Consider the following 15,624-nt stretch of genomic DNA (forward strand, 5'->3'; position numbering starts at 1 on the left):
ACTGTTTCAGACTCATTAAGAGTGTTGATTTTACCATCAGGAGGGATATCTTCCTCCCTACTTTCAGATAACATGGGCAGTGCAATAATGTCTTAGTTGCAGCTGTTCAGATTATTAGCTTCTCCCCATGACCAAATATGGGCTTCCTTTCCTTTCAGTCTATTTTGCTTAAAGTATAAACAGTCATTTCTGAGCTCCATGATCACTCCATACACTCAATTTTCATACCATTCTCATCTTCAGTACAATATGCATTAAATTAGACTATTTAGAAATCTACAACACAATATATAACTATAAATCATAAAACACAATTATTGCTCACATTGTAACATGTAACCATCTGGTCAGTAGGAAACATAGCCTTCAGCAAGGTTATAGAAAGCAAGAAGCTTACTGCACTTATAGCCTTGAGGTCTTTGAGTAGACCTTCTCAAGGTTTGAGGCTAGCAGGACTTTTCTGCTCTTGAGATATGAGCAGCTGACAGCTGGCAGCTGAATCAGGAAGGGTAATTTCAGATACACCTTTCTGGCAGATAGTGAAGAATGACTGTTCTTCTCCCTTTAAGGACAAGACCAGGGTAAGTTAGTTAGCTCTTGAAAGAATTCAGACCTTGAGAGAATTCAGTCAGCCTGTTCTAAGGACATTTGCATTTTGCAAGCTGTTGCCAGGCTTTTCATTACACAAACTCTGCAGTTTGTGGTTGTTTGTATGTTGTGTTCAAGCTCTACATGGAATTAATTCTGCACATGTACACAAAATACCATAATTATGTCAGAGACCATGACACCACCCCGTAAAACAAAGTCTGCCTAGTAAACGTCAGGATGGGACGTCACCCCATGGGTCAGGAATGACCCGGTGCTTGCACCTTTTTACATATAGTTGAGTATTTCCTAAACCTCTAACAGAAAGCTCTCAAAGAATGGAATTCATTTTGGAGGCACACTTATATCCAGATATCCTGAAAAATATTTTTAGTTCATGTAAGAATTGCATGCCCTCAGAGAAGCCCGCCCCCATATGTTCTGCATGGGTCACTGAATTTGGTGTGCCTTTCCAATGAGAGGATGGAATCCCAGAGCAGAGATGCAACAGGAAGCCTCCTGTGAGTGCAGGTTCTTCTTATGCATCTCTCCACTGGGAGAGTTTGAATCCACCAGTCCCACCAGATGCAGAGATGTCCCAGCAGAGACTGCATGGGTAATGACAAAGGCAGGGTAGGAATTTACTCAGAACGAGAGTGGGCAGCATCCTCTGCAGATGAGTATGTTGGACCAATAGGAGGATTTAAGGATTTAATTGGTTGAATTATCATGTCAACTGACACTGGGATTAATACCTATGGTGATGGGGGTTGGGTACTAGTGCTGAGCTAACGTAGGAATTTACTTTTCATCAATATGTTCCTTCTTCTGTAAAATGGGGTTCCCTTTTCTGCAGTTCTTTTGGTTCACAAGGGATGGTTGGGGGGAGATCTCCAGGATCAGAGGAGCATGCCTATTATATTAGGTGATGTGGAACACAGGCAGGACAATGCTGCTGCTGTCGTCTTGTTTGTGGACTTCCTAGAGGCACCTGGTTTGCCACTGTGTGTACCGACTGCTGGACTTGATTGGCCTTGGTCTGGCATGGCCTTTCTTATGTAATTATATTCTTATGACCAGTTCCTGCTGCTGAGCTAAACCCCCTCATCCCAGTCCATTCACCAACCCACCCACTGGAAACCGTTTTGCACCTTTTGCCCATCCGTATTTATTCTCAGGAATAACAGCGGAATCAGAGCAAAAATGTTGCTGTGCCATGCTGACTGGCAGGCAATGAAACTGTGTGTGTGTGTGTGTGTGTGTTATATGCTGACTTTCTCTGCCACTTAAGGCAGAATCAAACCCGCTTACAATCAACTTCCCTTCCCCACAACACATTGTGAGGTATAGGGTTGCCAACTGCCAGGGGGGGATGTTGAGAACTTGTCTTTTTTATGATTACACGATAAATTATATCCCTCCCTCAGATCCCTTCTCTAATATCTATAGACTCCACCAATGCATTTTCCATGGAGGGCGCCAATAGGGTTGCCAAGTGCCAGGTAATAGCAGAAGATCTCCTGCTAATTCAACTGATCTCCAGCTGATAGAGATCAGATCACGTGGAGAAAAATGGCCGCTTTGGCAATTGAACTCTATGGAACTGAAGTCTCTCCCCTCACCAAACCCTGCCCTCCTCAGGCTCCGCCCCCAAAATCTCCCACCGGTGGCGAAGAGAGACCTGGCTACCCTAGTGAGGTAGTTGGGGCTGAGAGAGCTCTAAGAGAGCTGTGACTAGCTCAAGGTCACCCAGTTGGCTTTATGTGTAGGAGTGGCCGTGGGGAAAACAACCCAGATCACCAGATTAGCATCTGCCGCTCATGTGGAAGAGTGGGGAATCGAATCCGGTTTTCCAGATCAGAGTCTACTCCTCCAAACCATGGCTCCTAATCACTACACCATGCTGGTTCCCATTGCCTGGGAAATGGGGATGCCTTTTCTTTGTTCCAAGGCAACAGCAGATCATGACAATGGCTGTTGAGAGACACAAAACGTTCATGGAAGAGTGGAAGCTCTAAGTTTACGACTACCATTTTTGCACTCCCAAACAGAAACCTGTGTGGCAAAAACTGAACTGCATAAAAATTCACTTGGACATGATTCAGTGTGTCCTGTAAACCCTTCCACCTGGAAATGCTCCTGAAACTTCATTTTATGGTATTTGTCCTTAATTTAGGGACTCTACTTTAAGAATTCAGTTTGCTGATTCAGTGTCCTATGTAGCCTGCAGTGCACACACTGAACTTCTGTGCCTACTAGAAATCGATAGCAAAGAGTGTCGCATTTCATAGAGATCATTCCCCGTCTACCTTGGAACGTAGAGGGTGAATTACCATGTAGCTTGGATCTACTTAACATATTACGGTTTATAAATATATACCTAAGAAAGCAAACTCAGAATCAGACATGATTGCTAGGGTTGCCAGGTCCCTCTTTGCCATCGGCAGGAGGTTTTGTGGGTGGAGCCTGAGGAGGGCGGGGTTTGGGGAGGGGAGGAACTTCAATGCCATAGAGTCCAATTGCTAAAGCGGCCATTTTCTCCAGGTGAACTGATCTCTATTGGCTGGAGATCAGCTATAATAGCAGGAGGAGATCTCCAGCTAGTACCCGGAGGTTAGCAAACAACAATCTTCACTGTGTGATTGAAGGTAAGCTGTGGCAGCAGCAATTTGGTGGCCAGTTCCTTCTCCTGCAGCAACCATTTTGTGGCTGTGCTAGGGTTGCCAGGGCCCCTCTCGCCATCGGCGGAAGCTTTGGGGGGAGGCAAGTTGCAAGTGTGCAGCATGCGCACACAATAATATCCCTTCTGGGATAAACCCAGAAGTGAAGGGGACGCACAACCTTTTGTGAGAAACATGCTGGAGCATCCCCGTCAAACCCAGAAAAGACGGGGATGCTCTAGCATATTCCTCCAAAAACTCTACGGTTTCCATAGATCACCTTAATTAGTTTCACACTTTAGGTTAGAACAAATTAGCTATGAGTTAGCCCCATAAGGAATCACAGGTCAGAGACCATTCAGGATCCCATGGGACCTTAAACTACATCAAAGTATGTTATTTCAACTATATGAAGCTAATGCTCGTGCGTATTATTGTAATCTTTACAAAATTATATGTAAAAAGTTTTTTTGCTTTAGAACTATAATATCACTTAGCAAACATTGTCTTTACTTTTAGTCAACAGTCTTCATACAAGAAGCTTAGGCTCTTGTTACAACCACGTTGCATAAAGCTTATGCTTTGAAAAGAAATTGTGAAATTAATACAATTCAAAGCAACATAAGAAGAGGACATGGGACTGGACACAGGTGGCTGAAGAAGGAAGAAACAAGATCTTTTACCGGGGACTTGTCCCACCCTTTTGTGTCCTGGTTCATGCTTACCATGTGTTTTTTTTTTTGTTATGTGTTGTATAACAGATTTGTAACAAGATGCTCATTTATTTGTCCTATTGACCTATTGTAAGAAGTATTACATTGGTCATACTCCTATATTTATTTGTAAAACTACTTGTATGAGTTTAATACAAATGAAATAGTTTATTGTCAGAGTTTTATTTGCAGTATTATAATTTAATATATTTTGCACCAATATATCTAATCTGCAATATTATGCATACAAAGTGATATCATTTCTTATTTTGAGCCATAGTAGTTGCAATTTCTAAATTAACAGGCACCTGGCAACCCTAGGTCATGCCCACCATGGTGTGTCAGAATTCCAGAGGTGCCCACAGGCTGGAAAAGTTTGGGTACCCCTTGCCTTAAATGCTACTGCAAGAGGGTGGAGATAGAGGTTCCTTTCCTCCAGCAACTGGCTGCTGATACTTAAAGGTGCTGGGCCTGATTATGCAAGTTAATTAGGGTTGCCAATCTCCAAGTACTAGAGATTTCCTGCTATTGCAACTGATCTCCAGACGATAGAGATCAGTTCCCCTGAAAAAAAATGGCCACTTTGGCAATTGGACTCTATGGCATTGAAGTCCCTCCCCTCCCCAAACCCCACCCTCCTCAGGCTCCACCCCAAAAACCTCCCACCGGTTGTGAAGAGGCACCTGGCAACCCTACAGTGAGTGCTGCAACAGGGCTGAGGAGGATCTGGGCCTGAAGGCAAGGCTGTTTCCCATGGTGATTTCCTGAGGCTCCTACACATCAAAGGGGGCATCTGGAGGGGTCCCAAATGGCTCACTCTGTGGAGGTGTTAACTGCCCAATTCCCTCCTCCTCTGAGTCTTCAGCCAGTGTGGTGTGATGGTTAAGAGCGGCTGACTCTAATCTGGAGAAACGGGTGTGATTCCCCACTCCTCCACATGAAGCCTGCTGAGTGACCTTGGGCTAGTCTCTTAGAGTTCTCTCAGCCTCACCTACCTCACAAGGTGCCTGTTTGGAGGGGAGGAAATGTCATTGTAAGCCACTTTGAGACTTCCTAAAGGTAGAGAAAAGCAGGGTATAAAAACCAACGCCTACTCCTCCTCTTCTTTTTCATCATCATCATCTAAGGAAGAGTCTCCATTCTTGTCCATGAGAGTGCAGAGATAGAGAAAAATGCCTAGGGAGTGTTAAGTATTATTAAATTACATATTTTAGTATCAACAGGGAAGGTGCCATGCAGCCCAGCAATTCAACAAAAATGAGATTTAGCTGATTAAAGATAAGTGTTTAAATAAGTGACCGGAGACAGGGGAAGTTAATTCAAGCAGGTCCAGGTTGCTTCAGAGAAGCGTTGGTTTTGCGAATGGGCTTATTTTGGGGTCAGTCTGGTTTCTGCTATCTGTGGGTCCTTTCTAGTGAGACACCGGGCTCCAAGCAAGAAGCAAGAAAGATTTTCTCTACATAATTTATTAACTATTCCTAAATATGTTTTACAAGAGGCCATGTAGCTAGCAACACAGAACCCTCATGAGCACTATAAAACCACCTTCGTAAAATAGAATGGGATCGTTAACATTAAACCCTCTCAGCAAAGGGCCCCTTTACCAATTACACTCTGAAAGGTCAGGAATCAGTTGGGTAGTGCGATTTTGGTGGATGATATTACTACCATATCATAGCCAGAATTTCTGTTTTGTTATTGTGGAACCTTCTATCTTTGGTAGGGTTGCCAACCTCCAGGTATTCAGCAAACTAGAAACAGCACTTCACAAGCTAGACACAATGATTATAAAGTAGTGGTATTTAATAACATATCCACCACTGATAGTATGTAGGCAAAAACATGTGTTGTTAATTATTGCCTTAAAAGTAACACCAAAGAGAGGACTATGCCTTGTTACAAACAAATAACAGTATTATAGGTAAGTCCATGAATGTTAATAACAGCCAGCGTTGGTCCCTGAAGAAGGCGTTAATCGCTGAAACAGAAAGATCACCGGGCTTCTGTTGAGAACAACTGCACTACTGAATTGCTACTCTCAATAAGCATATCTGTGGAAGAAAGGGAGGTTGGCACACCCTTTCATGGACTTACCTGTATGTTTTTGCCTACATACTATCAGTGGTGGATATGTTATTAAATACCACTACTTTATAATCATTGTGTCTAGCTTGTGAAGTGCTGTTTCTAGTTTGCTGAGTATCCTACAGCATGCTAACCTTTGTTTACCAAACCTCCAGGTACTAGCTGGAGATCTGCTATTACAACTGATCTCCAGCAGATAGATATCAGTTCATTTGGAGAAAATGGCCAGAAAATGGTCAGAAGGGGGTTGGGTTTGAGCTGAGTCATTGTCCTGCAAAGTATTAAAGGTAATGTGCTAATCATTGTCCTGTAAGTATCAAGATAATGTGCTAATGAGGGTGTGGTATGTTAATGTGGAACCATTGTATCCTGAAGTGATCTGTTAACATGTGGAATCCAAAGCTAATCCGCATGGCTATTGTGGACTGTATATATTACTCTTCCTACACACTTGACACTGAGAGACACTGTCCTTCAGTGTTACTCCTCTGAAGATGCCTGCCACAGCTGCTGGCAAAACGTTAGGAAAGAAAATACCAAGACCACGGTCACACAGCCCAGATAGCCTAAGAACCGATGAACTCTGACCGTGAAAGCCTCCAACAATATTTTTACTTTATATATATTAAAAATAGAGCCATTCCTGTGATAGAAGTTGAAAGTGCTTTGTCCAAAGATTAGGGTTCCAAAGTCCTTCTTCGCCACCGGTGGGAGGTTTTTGGGGTGGAACCTGAGGAGGGTGGGGTTTGGGGAGGGGAAGGACTTCATATAAAGTAAATTTGTCAATAGATAAGATTTGGAAATAACATCATGGATCAGGAAGAACCCAAATCTCCAACCTTAATGGGTATTTGATAAGCCACTCCCTCTCGGCCTATTTTATCTCTCAAAGAGTTTATGAAGATAAAAGGGGGTAATTCCATGGTCTCCATCCTGAGCCAGTGAAGCAAGGACAACTAACAAACTATAAGCAAATATTTAATTATTCCTATTCAAGTATAATTCAAAAACAAAAGTTGCATAGTAACTTTCATTATTATTTGTTGCCACCAAGTCACATCTGACTTACAGCAACTTTGTAGGGTTTTCAAGGCAAGAGATGCTCAGAGGTGGTTTGCCATTGCCTCCCTCTTCGTCACAACCCTGGTATTCCTTGGAGGTCTCCCATCCAAATACCATTAGGACCAAACAATATGGCACAAAACAGTGTACAAGTTTTCGAGCACGTGCAGCTTCCTGCAATCTTATTCAAGTGTAGGAAACTCACTCTTTGTTTTTAAATAACCTTTAAAAAGCCGGCATGTAAAGTATCACACTTAGAAAATAGTTACTGAAGGGTGTTCCTCTAAAATTCATCCGAAATCCTAAAATCAGGATTGAAATCTGTAATCATTTTTTAATTTCTCCTTTTTCCTTGACTTGCTTCTTTTCTGAGAAACATGGAACTCGGAATAGAAAATAACTTTCAAGCATCACCATTTATTCATAAACGGAACGTCTCAGCCGGATTTTGTTCCGAAAGTGTTAATATGCATACAGAATACCAAAAGGCTCTTTTCAGGGAAGATGTTTGCGTAGTCTCCTGCCCCACATAGAAATTATGATCAGTCTGCAAGCTCTACCTTCTGGGACAGTGTAGATCTTGTTAAAATATGATAAGGAATATATCAAGAGACAGTGAAAGATAATGTTGCAAGGGAAACCACATTATATTGCTAGGCTGGTTCTGGCGCCATCACTACCTAAAGTCCTATAAGTACTATGCTCATACTTCATTTTAATTTTTAGCATTACGTTGTGCAGCACTGGTATCTTTACTTTATGGGTGTAGCAGTATTGCATTATAAAACAAAACAAGAAATTCTTTACAGTGAGAAGTAGAAAGGCTTAAAGAAAACAGGAAGCCATTTCAAGGCTGAATACTTGTTATACTGGAGCATTAATAATTTGTGTATGCCTATAAAATCATATTCCAGATTATTTCTTTGAGTCGTAAGCTTGCCAACATCCAGGGGGGGCCTGGAGGTCTCCTGGAACTACAACTGATTTCCAGACAATCAGTTCCCCTGGAGGAAATTACTGCTTTGGAGGGTGGCCTCTATGGTACTACAACCTGCCAACCTCCCATCCTCCAAACCCTACCCTACCCAGGCTTCATCTAAAAAAGCAGCTTCAAGAAGCTACAGTTTGGAGCTGAGAAGTAGCAGAAGGGAGGAGGCAGTAATACACATCTGGAAACCTACAATGGGAAAAGCAGCTTGTGGGGCAATGTTCAACAGAAAAAAACAAGTCCATGGGGAAAGGATAATGATGAAGAAGAAGAGTTGTTTTTTTATACCCCGCTTTTCTCTACCATATGGAGTCTTGAAGTGGTTTACAATCACAATCCCTCTCCCTCCCACAAGCATGGATTCCTAGACTTACCGGGAGTCCCCTTTTGCTGCCCGGGCTGGGGAGAAAGCAGAGAAGGAGGGCTGGGGGTTTAGGGCTTGTGCGGCGGCAGCCACGTGTCAGAGCGGTGGAGCAGGCTCCCATTTCTGGGGTGCGCGGCTGCCTTTTAGCCCGGCGGGGTCAGGGAGTCAGACGCCGCTGGGGGGAGTTTTCCCTCCGGTCCGTTCGCCCTGCATATAAACAGGGCTTCCTTTGCGGCTGGCTCAGTCGCCGCCGGCTTTGTCCCATCCACCCTTCCCTGTATTAAAGGGTAATTGTTAAGGTTATTTATGTCACAACTACGGCGGTGTCAGCATGAGGCGGGATTGATTTGGGGGGAAAGCGGCCTGCGTGCCCCTTTCCCTCCCGTGGGGGATCCCACTAAGGGTTTTTTGAGAGAGGCTTTGGTGTGGTACATGCCCAGCTTGGGGGCTGTTTGGCCAGCCTCCTCCCAAATGGCGAGGGAACCACCAAGTGGCTCATGACCAGGTGAGTTCCCAGTACGATCATCCTTGCTACTCTCAGTGGGCTCGCTGGGGTAGGGTTGGCTCATCGGTCCGCACTGGGGTCAGACCAAGCCTTCTAATCCAACTCTCGTGCTACACCAAGGCATTGTTCAGCTGTTGCCAAAAATAATTGTGGCCATTGTTTTCCAATAAATACTGTTCTTCTTTAACCAACCTGTTTAGCATGTTGTTGCTTGCCTGGTTCTCTGTATCGTCCCCACATAGCCCTGGGTCAGCAACAGGCACCTTGTGAATCTGTTAGAGAGTTCTGAGAGAACTGTGACTGGCCCAAGGTCTCCCAGCAGGTTTCATGTGGAGGAGTGGGAATCGAACCAGGTTCTCTAGATTAGAGTCTGCCGCCCTGAACCACTACACCACGCTGGCTCTCCCCTTTGCCTCCCTGGCAGCTTCTGTGCTGAAAAATCATGTTATCACTGCTTATGGTTTGTTTGGTGGAGAATTGTCACAAAAATTTACAAGGTATGTCTTGTTTCTCCAGGAAATGCATTTTTTTTTTTGCCCTGGATAGAAATCATAAGATACTAACACAGCCTAAAATTGAGGCATCACCCACTTTAATGTCTGCTTGTCTATTCTGGAAACTTCTATTTATATAACACAGTGCCTGGATCTAAATCCCAAAAGCCTCTCAAGAGTTCAGGCTGAGAGACTTTGGATGCAAACCTGACAGATGTTCTGGATTACGCTCTTAGTTGCTCACGTCTCTGCAGTCCATAAATTTTAGCTCATCAGGCCGTGAGCTGAAAATTGAAGGACGGTTTTCTTCATGACACAAATAAATGTAACTCAACTAAAAAATAAAACTTCTGAATTTTGTTTTAAATGGGCCATGGCCTGCTTTAGGGAAAGAATGGGATGAAAACCCAAAGGATCTGAAGCCATTGAAAAGGTTAATCTTATTCCAGTACAGAAGTCTGTTTTTGTACTGGCACTAGAGGCCCCAATAGCTCCACCGAATGACCCCTGCTGGGTTGTGGGGTACAGTGGTTTATTCTTGGCAGCTGGCTTGAGATTGCCAAAGGTCTGTGGATTCAAATTCTACTCAAATTTGTGCTGAGGAAAGCCCTAGGTTATACTTTGGTGGGAGAATGGCAAAGGGAGTGAGTCCCTGTTGATTTTCTTGGACACCTTTGATTCCATCAAACATGGCATCCTTCTCCGACGGCGGAGTTTCAGAAGAATTGGAAGTTGTATTTCGAATATGTAACAAAACAGTTAATATGTAGAAGGTAAACATGAGAAGAGCTGTTATTGATGCATAAAAATATTAGATAACTTTATGACAAACCAGAAGAAGTTTATACATTTTAATTATTCTAAGATAGTAAGCAGAGTATATATTAGTTGACATATACAGCTATAGATATAAGGCATTAGATATGGTAACAAGAATTATAAGGCATTATTAATAGGTAAGTAATATTGCTTGACAGGCTTAGAATTGAGTATTAAAATATGAATGCAAAATTATATTAAATAACCTCAGTAATATAGAGATGGTATGAAGACTTTAGAATAAATGCTTAAATTTGTGAATAATCAAAGAATCATTTGTACATGTAAAGATGCAAAGAGTAACATAAAATCATATAGTATAATTAGCTCTGCCTCCACTTGATACTTGAGGATGATCTTGTTGTAAGTTGGAAGTATTGATTTTGTACTAGGAGTGTAAGTTGGATGTGTGTTGTATTTGTATTCGTGTTGTGTTTGGTTCCATATATATATATGGTTCCATATATATATATGGTTCCATATATATATATATATATATATATATATATATATATATATATATATATATATATATATATATATAAATAATTTTAAAAAACATGGTAACCTTCTTGAGAAGCTGGCTGGGACCATCTGAAAACTTCAGCTAGTCCAAAGTGTGACATCCAGACTTCTGTCAGGGATGGGTTACAGGGGTCCTATCACCCTTGTTCTGAAAAATCTGTGCTGGCTACCATTTGTTTCCAGGCACAATTCAAAGTGCTGGTTCTTCTTACCTTTAAGGCCCCAAACAGCTCTGGGCCACAGCCTTTGAAGGACCTTCTACTCCCATAGTGACCTGCCTACCAGTTAAGAGCCTTCCGACAATCCCTCTCTGTGCCTCCCCACCTGCAAAAGTGAGAGAGCTGATGACCAGATGCAGGTTTTTGTCAGTGGTGTCACCTCGTCAATTGAATGCCTGGCACTACATCGCTCTTTTAGGCGCCAGACCAAAACATTTCTTTTACCGGAACTGTTAATTAGGGGTTTGATCTTTTAAAATGGGTTTTATAGTCTGCTTCCTGGCTGAGGAGTGTTTTGTGAGAATTACTTTCAGCTGCTAAATGTTGAGAGTGGTGGTTGAGAGCGTAGTGGTTGAGAGTGGCGGACTCTAATCTGCTGGACTGGGTTTGTTTCCCCATTCCTCCACATGAAGCCTGCTGGGTGACCTTGGGCTTGTCACAGTTCTCTTAGAACTCTCTCAGCCCCACCTACCTCACAAGGTGTCTGTTGTGGGGAGGGGAAGGTACAGTTATCGTAAGCTGCTTTGAGACTCCTTAAAGGTAGAGAAAGGCGGGGTATAAAAACCAACTCTCTTCTTCTTCTCTCCCCCCCCCCCAGCAGGTTCACCAGAGGGGTGTCTATGTACACATTCATAAATAAATAAATAATACTTTACGGGAGCGGGTGATAGCTTGCTGACAGGACTCATACTTTGCACACAGATGGTCCCAGTTCAATCTTCAGTTAGTGATAGGCAAAATTTACCCATCTCCACTATCTCTGCTGCAAGATTAGAAATTGCTAGGAAGTGGAGGACAAGATAACATGGGATGAAGCATTGATGGGAACGTTAACTTTTCATTTACGATTCATGAAACGCTACTCACAATCTGATCATGATGAACTCAGTGAAACATGGTCAGCGTTCCTCTTCTATGTTAATGAAAGTCCTGATATAGTTCTACTTAACTTCACAGGGGAATTATTCTTGGGCAGAGACTGTCACTAGTTAATTTTAAATGCCCAACGTTTAAAAGTTTTGTTTTCCTGTTTTAAATATAGACTCTATCTGCTTAGCGTTGTATTTTGCATAACTTACTTCGCAGTGCCTTAATGCTCTCGCTTATTGTGTTTATTTGCACAACTTTCATTACAAGAAATTCTGTCTGAATTATTCAATTTTTGTATTGATATTTATTTTATATTTGTGTTACCTGAAAAATGGTTCATTAAATGGTTCATTAAATGTTTTTAAAAGAATCGCCTGGCAGCCCATTCCTGAAACCCACAGCACAGAGGTTTTGTGGCTGCTGCGGGGGGAGGGGAGGGCATTTCCCCCCAAAAAAAAATATTTAAGGGGTGGAAAGCCCCAAAGAGAACAGTGATGCTTAGGATTGCCAGGTCCCTCTTTGCCACCGGCGGGAGGTTTTTGAGGCACAGCCTGAGGAGGGCGGGGGTTTGGGGAGGGGAGGGACTTCAATGCCATGGAGTCCCATGCCCAAAGCGGCCATTTTCTCCAGGGGAACTGATCTCTGTTGGCTGGAGATCAGTTGTAATAGCGGGAGATCTCCAGCCACCACCTGGAGGTTGGCAACCCTACCATAGCAGGAAATCTCCAGCTACTACCTGGAGGTTACCAAAGCAGTAATGTGCTGTAATGTTATGCTGAATTAAAAAAAACAGCACTATGACCTAAGGCAGAACACAACCCTAAGAATCTATGTCAAGCACAGTATGCAACAACTATTTACTAGAAGCAAGAAGTAAGCTTATATACAACTGCCTATCAAATCGTGAACTATAAATACCCCGTGTACATGACATACAGTGACATACAATTGTAAATAACATAATTCATACATCAAAATACAGCCCTGAATAAAACTGGAGCAAAATTAGACAGTGTGAGTACTATTTTCATTAATACCAAGAAAAGTCTTCAAACAGTATGTGTTTTAAGACTCATCAATGGTGTTTGAATAGTCCGGTTCTCGCTGCCACGTCTTCTTCTGGTGATTTAAAGGGACACCAAACATATAAGCATTACTCCGGAATGCAGCTCAATAGACCAACGATCCATCAGTCGACGTGTAGATGGAAAATTAAGGTAAATGCAAGTTAGGTTGGGATCCAATTGAACCTATTTCAAACTCACTTTTTCTTCAGTCGCATTGGTTACATTTGCGGATAGATACAATAAATGAGTCGCAAGACTTCTCTGTCTCCAGTTTAAAAACAATTATGTAGATTTGAGTATCTGGAAAATTTCTTGGAGGTGCGTATTTGCAGCCTTCCATGACAGAGCTCAGTCATATAAGCTAACTTCTTGCTTCTAGTAAGTAGTTGTTGCATACTGTGCTTATAGTGTCATTTAACATAGATTCATAGGGTTGTGTTCTGCCTTAGGTCATAGTGCTGTTTTTTAATTCACTACCTGGAGGTTGGCAACCTTATTGGTGGCCCTTGTGACATCCGAAAGGGGGGAAATACATGTTGTAAAATAAATAATTGCATTAACTGGTTGTTTGGCTGGTTGTGTTTGTGGTCAGCTTGGGCTTGGCAAAGATTTGCTGTTTTCTACCAACCTTTACATCGTAAGGGTAGCTATATGTTTATACTGTTATAGGTTGTTCTAGCTGGTGTTAGTTTTGATTTTAATGAAGTCATCTTGGGGTGGCTGTTAAGGGATGGGATGAAGTTGCAGTTTTGATATTTTATTGCAACTGTATGTTTTGCAATCTGTTTATGCAAGGTTTATTGCAATTTGATGTTTTATTGGTTTTTCTTGTGTTTATTATGTTATGTGCCTTCAGACTGATTAAAAAAAAGAAAGATGAATCAGTAATTACACTAGAGGTAAATAGGAGGCCATGCCTGCTGTACAAAAAGCTGTCACTTAAAAGGTTAAAAATGCAATCCTATGTGGCGTTACCCCAGGCTAAGTCCATAAACTTATACTGGAGTAATTCTGCATAGGACTGCTCTGTAAGGGAGCAATCCTAAACAGGTCTACTTGGAGGTAAATCCCATTTTATTCAATGGGTAGGGTTGCCAGGATGCCCTTGCCACTGGCATGAGCTTTGTTTTGATGGGGTTGGGGTGTGTGTGATTGATTGGTGCAATAACATCACTTCTGGATTTACCCCAACAGCAATGGGGACACTCTAGCAAATTCCTCCAAAAACACTATGGCTTCATAGAGTTTTTGGAGGAATGTGCTACAGCACCCCCATCACTTCTGGGGTAAACCTGGAAGTGATGTTAATCACTCCCTCTTCAACTGGACTTCTTCTGCCTGCTGGCCAGCTGAGATGTAACAGGCAGCCCCCTTAACTGATGGGCAATTGCCTGCCCTTACCTGGTATCTGGCAACCCTATTCAATGGGGCTTACTCCAAGGAAAGTGTTTGTATGATTACACCCTAAGTATCTCATCTCCAGCATGGAATCCATATCTTTCTTCTTCTTTTTCTAGAACATTCCAAAGCCATCCCAGGAATCCCTCCTTCATATGCTGCTGTCCTAAGACTGAAATCTGCCAGTTCATCTTATGCCTCCTCTGCCTTTAACTCAAAGAGCCGGCAACGATCCAGCAGCAGCCCTGCCTTGGGAAGCATCTCTTCTCCAAGCTGGCGAGGGGAGGCCCAGCATTATCACTCGCCGACAACCCTCCACCAAGTCTCTGAGACCTTCCAACACGATGGTATGTTTGGTTCTCTCTTGCAGATAGGGTTGCCAGGTCCCTCTTCGCCACCGGCAGGAGGTTTTTGGGGGGAGCCTGAGTAGGGCCAGGATGGGGAGGGGAGGGACTTCAATGCCATAGAGTCCAACTGCCAAAGTGGCCATTTTCTCCAGGAGAACCAATCTCTGTCATAGGGTTGCCAGGTCCCTATTCACCACCGGCGGGAGGTTTTGGGGGCGGAGGCTGAGGAGGACAGGATTTGGGGAGGGGAGGGACTTCAATGCCATAGAGTCCAATTGCCAAAGTGGCCATTTTCTCCAAATGAACTGACCTCTATTGACTGGAGATCAGTTGTAATAGCAGGAGATCTCCAGCTAGTACCTGGAGGTTGGCAACCCTACTCTATCAACTGGAGATCAGTTGTAATAGCAGGAGATCTCCAGCTAGTACCTGGAGGTTGGCAACCCTACTCTATCAACTGGAGATCAGTTGTAATAGCAGGAGATCTCCAGCTAGTACCTGGAGGATGGCAACCCTACTCTATCAACTGGAGATCAGTTGTAATAGCAGGAGATCTCCTGCTACTACCTAGAGGCTGGAAACCCTACTTGCGGGGCCTTTGTAAAGAAAACACAGATCTGCGGCGCTGACATTTTCCAAACCTATTTAGTATATTCAAATTGCTTTGCATCTGCCACTAAATTTCAATAAACAGCATTCAGCAAACAGCAGCTTCGTGTAAATCTCTTAGATTAATCTTAAAATGAACCCTTTAAATGTATTTTCTAGGGTTCTTTTCTTCTTGAAGCCATAGTAACATAACTGTGGAAAAACTGGAGAGGAAATGAAATCGTGCTACAACCCAACCTGATCTGTATTACTTATGTTTGTATCTTTGAAAGTCAATGGGGGGGGGTTTGAGAAACTAATATATTTCTCCCT

General features: G+C 42.9%; 1 protein-coding gene across 1 annotated transcript in view; it reads left to right on the plus strand.

Moving 5' to 3' along the window:
* CNTN5 (contactin 5) overlaps positions 1 to 15,624 on the plus strand; it is a 368,571-nt gene that overhangs the window by 101,611 nt on the left and 251,336 nt on the right. Inside the window, exon 2 of the mRNA XM_056858114.1 lies at positions 14,476 to 14,703. Coding sequence (XP_056714092.1) covers positions 14,476 to 14,703 — 228 coding nt within the window. The remainder of the gene's footprint in view (positions 1 to 14,475; positions 14,704 to 15,624) is intronic.

Source organism: Euleptes europaea, chromosome 12 (genome assembly GCF_029931775.1).
Source record: "Euleptes europaea isolate rEulEur1 chromosome 12, rEulEur1.hap1, whole genome shotgun sequence".
In the NCBI taxonomy this organism is placed as follows: Eukaryota; Metazoa; Chordata; class Lepidosauria; order Squamata; family Sphaerodactylidae; genus Euleptes; species Euleptes europaea.